Source organism: Myotis davidii, unplaced genomic scaffold (genome assembly GCF_000327345.1).
Source record: "Myotis davidii unplaced genomic scaffold, ASM32734v1 scaffold1238, whole genome shotgun sequence".
NCBI classification, from domain to species: domain Eukaryota; kingdom Metazoa; phylum Chordata; class Mammalia; order Chiroptera; family Vespertilionidae; genus Myotis; species Myotis davidii.
Window position 1 is genome coordinate 605,742 of NW_006289106.1, and position 5,964 is coordinate 611,705.

General features: G+C 54.3%; 1 protein-coding gene across 1 annotated transcript in view; it reads left to right on the forward strand.

Moving 5' to 3' along the window:
- The window catches only part of CACNA1A (calcium voltage-gated channel subunit alpha1 A), a 259,443-nt gene that overhangs the window by 217,750 nt on the left and 35,729 nt on the right, over nt 1-5,964 (forward strand). Inside the window, exons 38-39 of the mRNA XM_015562412.1 lie at nt 2,539-2,666; nt 4,802-4,898. Of these exons, the coding sequence (XP_015417898.1) occupies nt 2,539-2,666; nt 4,802-4,898 (225 nt within the window). The remainder of the gene's footprint in view (nt 1-2,538; nt 2,667-4,801; nt 4,899-5,964) is intronic.

Below are 5,964 nucleotides of genomic sequence, written 5' to 3' on the forward strand. Positions count from 1 at the left end.
CTGCCTGCAGGCATGCCAGGGATGGAGTATTAAACGGGAAAGAGCCCTAGCTGGTTTGGGGCTCAGTGGATAGAGCGTCAGCCTATGGACTGAAGGACCCCAGGTTCAATTCCAGTCAAGGGCACAGGCCCGGGTTGCAGGCTTGATCCCCAGGAGGGGGCGTGCAGGAGGCAGCCGATCAGCGATTCTCTCTCATCATTGACGTTTCTAACTCTCTCTCCCTCTCCCTTCCTCGCTGAAATGAATAAAAATATATAAAAGAAAAATTAAAAAGAGGGTGTTGCCGACCAACCCAGCTGCCCCTGGCACCCTCCAGGGAGTGCTGACACCCTGGCTGTCTGCTGCCCCTGCACAACTGCAGATGGTACTTGTTTCAAAGTATCACAAACTTGGTGGCTTCTCACAACAGGAATTTATCCTCCCGCAGTTCTGGGAGCCACAGGTCCAATCAGGGTGTTGTCAGGGCCGTGCTCCCTCCAAGCTTCTAGGAGGGATCCTTCCTGGTCTCCTCCAGCTTCTGGTGGTCCCAGGCATCCCTCGGCTTGTGGCAGCATCCGTCGCGTCTCTGCCTTCATCCTCACACGGCCTCCTCCGTGTGTGCTGGTGTCCAGATGTCCCTCTGACGAAGACAGGAGTCATGCTGGATTTAGGGCCCACCCTAATTTAGTATGACTTCATCTTAACTTGGTGACGTGCGCAAAGATCCTTTTTCCAAATAAGGCCACGTTCACAGGGACCAAGTTTGGGGATTTGAACATGTCTTTTGGGGGAGACACAGTTCAACTCACAACTCAGACCCTTGCAGGAAGGAGGAGTCTCCTCTTCCCTCCCCTCCTCCCAAGTCTGGTTTCCCGAATGTGGGCGATATTGTTTGCAGACCTCGGCCCGAGCACCAGCATCTGTCAGCAAAAGCCCAGCACACCCACCCTCTTTCGGACTAGTAACCTCAGCGGGGAGACCTGCCCCCTCGGTCTCACAGCCGCTGACCCGGGCGGGTCCATGGCCCAATTCCCAGAAGAGAGAGTCTGCCTGGGCCAGCGCAGCCCATGGACAGAGGCCCCCAGTGTCCAGCCGCTGTGTGTGCGTACAGGGACGAGATCCTATAACGCAGCCCATCTGGGAAGGGCAGGGACCTAGGAAATATCTGCAACACTTGACCACCCGCCTCTGAGGGCAGGAATTTTGTTCACTGCTGTGTAACCAGTACCTAGGATAGTGACTGGCACATAGTAGGTCTCAATCAGTATCATGAAATGATTCATTAAAAATAGAGTCATTAAATTTAGGGGCATCTAGAATTACATGTCATTTATTAAACACCTATTATGTTTCCATCTAAACATTTGTGTAGTGCCTACTATGTGCCAGACCTTATGCTAGGCACTGGGGGTAATAGGAGAGAACACGGGGGGGTGATGGGCCGACAAGTCAGCACAGATAGCAGCACAATCCATCTGTGCTTTGATGAGGGAAATTCGGACTGAAGGAAGATTTCTAAGAGTGGCCCACAAGAATGGTGAGCAGGAGTTAGACGACATATTCATCAAAGTGGTTGCAAGTAACATAAGCTGACTTAAGTAAAATATGCAGTTCACTAACTTGTGTAACTAAAAAGTCCAGATGAGGCTCGATCCAGGCAAGTGGATTCCGTCATCTTTGCTGTTCTCATACTTTCTCCTTGTAGAGGCAAGATGGCTGCCAGAGTGCCAGCAAAAATCCCAGGGTAGGCTCTCATTGGCCACCTTGGGTCATGTGCCCTTCCCTAACCAATGGTGTCTAAGGAGCCATGAGATGGGGTGAGCCACACCCAATTACAGCATTTAAGTGTAAAGGGGAAGTTACCCAGGTTGCCACTAAAGAAGCAACTTTTGCAAAGGCCTGGGACAAAACTGTTGCAAGCTCCCCATGTGTTAAGGGCCAGAAGAACACCTGAAAAGGAGCTACCAGATGCAGATGAGGGCAGGAAAACTCATCCATCCATCCATCCATCCTAGAAACTCAGGGTGGGACAAAAGTAGGTGTACAGTTGTTTGTATGGAAAAGCATACAGTCATTAATAAATAATTACTAATAAATAATAAAACCCACAAATGATCTGTTTCGTATATGCACAACTGTAGGTACTTTTGCCCCCGCCCATATTTGCTGAGTCCTTACTTTGTGCTGGGGCTGGGAACACAAGGTTCTTGCCCACCTAGGGCCTTCACTCTGGCCTTGTTGGAGGCCAGGTGTGGGAGGGCTTAGGGTGATGGCAGTTCCCTTGCTTTTGGCCATCATTTCACACAGCCTCTCTTACCTCTCTCTCCAACTCCCTGTCTCCATCTTTCCCTGTCTCCCTCCCAAATCTCCATTTCTCCATCTCCCTGTCTGGGCTCCTTGTGTGAGCATGTGCCTTTCCTCCCTATCCCTTCCCCCCTTCTCTTTCTCTGTCTGTCTCCCTTTCTCCATCTCATCTCCCTCCCTCTGGACCTCTGTGTAAATGTGTTTGGATGGGTCTCGCTCTCCCCCACTCCCTCTTGGCCCCTGGGGTTCCCACAGATGCTGAACCTCTTTGTTGCTGTCATCATGGACAACTTTGAGTACCTCACTCGAGATTCCTCCATCCTGGGTCCTCACCACCTGGATGAGTACGTGCGTGTCTGGGCTGAGTACGACCCTGCAGCGTGGTAAGGAGTCACCCCGAATCCTGCAGCCACACTGCCCACCTTTCTCAGGCACTGGAGCACAGGTTAGGGTAGGCTCCAGTTCTGGGGGCGTTGAGTCCCTGAGGAGCCAACAGGAATCTCAGGGGTATAAGTCTAGCAGAAAGAAATGAGAATTAGCACCCTCACAGACCCCGGGTTCAAAGCTTTGGGCACCACCCCTGCCCAAGCCCCAGGCTTTCTGGGAGATGAGGGAGGGAGTCAGCCATGAGAGCTGTTCTCCTATGAGTCTCTCCTCCCCTCACTGTGAGGCCTCCAGATGGTGAGGACACGTTTGCCAGGCCCCAGGGGGGAAGCCAGAGGCCTCTCGGCCTCAATTCTCCTGGGAGTGTGGGGGTGGGACCTGGCCTAGCTCCATTGGCAGATGAGATTGGCTGCCAGGTCAGAGTGGCAGAACCCAGCGTCTGCTGGGATCACAGGACCTGGAGAAGGTGGTCACACAGCCAGGGGAGAGGACACACAGCCTCAGGGGCCTTTGCATCTTCCCGGTCACAAAGGGAGTGAGCTCTCCCATCTCCGTGGGCACCAGAGGGCCTCTCCCTGGCTGCCAGGCAGTGGTTTCGGAGGGTGAGCTCCATCCTGTGCACGGTACTGAGCGCCTGCTCAACACCAAGCGCTGCAGGACACTCAGAGGCGCCGTCCTGATGCTCAGAGCCCATTAGCCACCGACTGGAGATCCTAGTTCAGGCTGAGTGTGGGGCCTGAGTGCTGGAGGGGCGGCCTCACAGGGAAAGTGGGAGGAGCCATCCTTGCCATCCCTGCAGCCCCGCAAGTCCTCCATGACCGTTACCGAGAGGCTGGGTGAGCCGCGGGTCTGAGACTGGATTTTCAGCTGGTTCCTAACTCTTCCTGTTTTGATTTTAGGTCACAGCAGTTGGATGCTGTCCCCCTGTCCTCTATTCCACGAGCCCCCTCATCCCAGTGTAGCCCATGTAGATCGTGGAGGAGGGAGGTTCAGAGAGAGCCCTAGAGAAGGTGCCCTGAGCCCGGAGCTCTGGGCTCGCCCCAACCGAAACCCTCTGCCCCCTGGGGCCTGTGAGTGCCTGATCCCAAGCCTCCCCCCAACCCCTTCAAGCCAGGGGTCCCCAAGTCCCTGACAGTGTGACCTCCCTGTGTGCACAGGAAGGCAGCGTGAAGGCAGCTTGACCCCTGTGCCTCCACTAATCCCCTCTCTTCTCCTTTCAGCGGTCGGATTCATTATAAGGATATGTACAGTTTATTGCGCGTAATATCTCCCCCTCTCGGCTTAGGCAAGAAATGTCCTCATAGGGTTGCTTGCAAGGTTTGATTTCCACTAAAACCTGCTAGCATCCATGGAATGAGTGTGGCTTGGGGTTCTTCAATATATATATTTCACATATATATATATCTCTCTCTCCAAAAAACAGAGCCATCTCTCTTTCTCTTGCATTAAACTAGAAAACTCTCTTAGCCAACAGAATGCAGTCACTAGACTTGATGAAGCATGGAACATACCTCTCTGTTCCCTTCAGCCATTCTGCTTGCTCTTAGCTGAAGCTGCCCATCCTAGGGTCTCAACGGCACCCCAAATCAGACATCCAGGGGGGGTCGTAACTTGGCTCTCCTCCCCCCACCATTACCTCCACTCTCTCCCCCTCCACCCTCTGCCTCCCAGAGCCCCCAGCCCTCCCACCACTCCTCCTCCCCATCTAGGCCCCCTCAGAGACCAGCCTCAGCCAAACCAGAGAACTTGACCCAGTTTTTAAAATAACATCCCACGAAAGTATTGTTTCAGGCCCTCCGAAATGAGGGACCCCCCCCCCCAATTCCCTGCATTTTCCACCAGAACCATAGCTCAGAGTCAAAGCTGAATCTGACCTTTCTCTTTTCTCTCTCTCTCTCTCCCTGCTTGGAAGCAGTGAAATAATATTTTTTTAATTACCTTTTCTTCCATTTTTTTTTCTCCTCTTTTCCATTTATTTGAAACACCTATTTTATCGTTCTCTGCATCTTTCTATATTTTTTCGGCTCCTGTGGTTTTGGTTTTGGTTTTTTTTTCTTCTGTTTCCTCCCCTCCCTCCCCTCTCCCCTCCTTTGGTTCTCCGTTCTGCCCCCTTTTGTGTTTTCGGTGCTGCCAGGGGCCGCATGCCTTACCCGGACATGTATCAGATGCTGAGACACATGTCTCCGCCCCTGGGTCTGGGGAAGAAGTGTCCGGCCAGAGTGGCTTACAAGGTAGACTACCTTTGCTGACCACCACCGTCCGGGCACCGGGGACTTTTCCGTGCTGGCCAGGAACACCGGCCGAGTCTCTTTTTCCAGCGTTCCTCTTCTTTCTTTCTTTTTTTTCTTTTTTCTTTCCTTTCCTCCTCGAGTAAATGGGCCATGACCATCCCTTGATCTCAGGAGCACACCGTGTCCGTCCTTCTGATGAGTGTGTTTTGGTGTTTTGAGACTCCATTATGGCCGACATGCGGGGGGGAGGGGGGAGCCCCCAGTCCCCTTGTATTTGGTCTCCTGGGAACCAAATTGGACACAAACACACTTCAGGGGGGATCCCCACTGTGCCTCCTTTCTGCCCACCCCGAGCGGCCCCCACTCCCAGGCCGGGGCAGGAACCTTTTGGCAGGGGTCTTTGGCCCCCAAAAAGGCATGACCCTGGCCCCATCTTTTATATCTTGAATCCCAGGTCCCACAGTGCCCGCGCCCCCACACACACCTGAAGCTGATCTCTGACCTAGGGCCTTGGGGGATACAAGACCTCCCGAGGAACACCCACAGCCTCTCCTCCCTGCTCCTCCCCCCGCTCCGGAGTTGTTTCCCCAGCTCCTGTCCCTATGCCACCTGCTGCCCCCCCAAGACCACCCAACATGCCTCTCCATTGTTCCAGAGTGGGCAGGCAGGCCGCAGCCGGACCCCTGGACCGTGGCACCCTGACGCAGGCCATGCACGCTGCCTTGGCGGGAGCCTGGGGCGGGCAGGCACCTTGGCCGAGGGGGCTGGGGTGGGGGTGGTGCATGCTGGCTGAAGGAGCGAGGGTCCAGCCACCCTCCAGGACCCCGTCCCAGAATCTACCTTGGCACCCAAGGACCGATGATCTGTTTCCTCCAGCTCATCCACCGAAAGTTCAGGGAGGACTTTTAAAGTCCCCTCAAAAAATATGAGTACCCATCATCCCATTCTCCCACCCACCTTGGTCCGCCCTGTGTCTGCGAGAGTCCTCCCTCCCATTCTGCCAACACATTCCCTCCTGCCTCCTGTGGCTGCCTCTCCACAGCCTCCTCCCCCCCCCCCCCCCCCC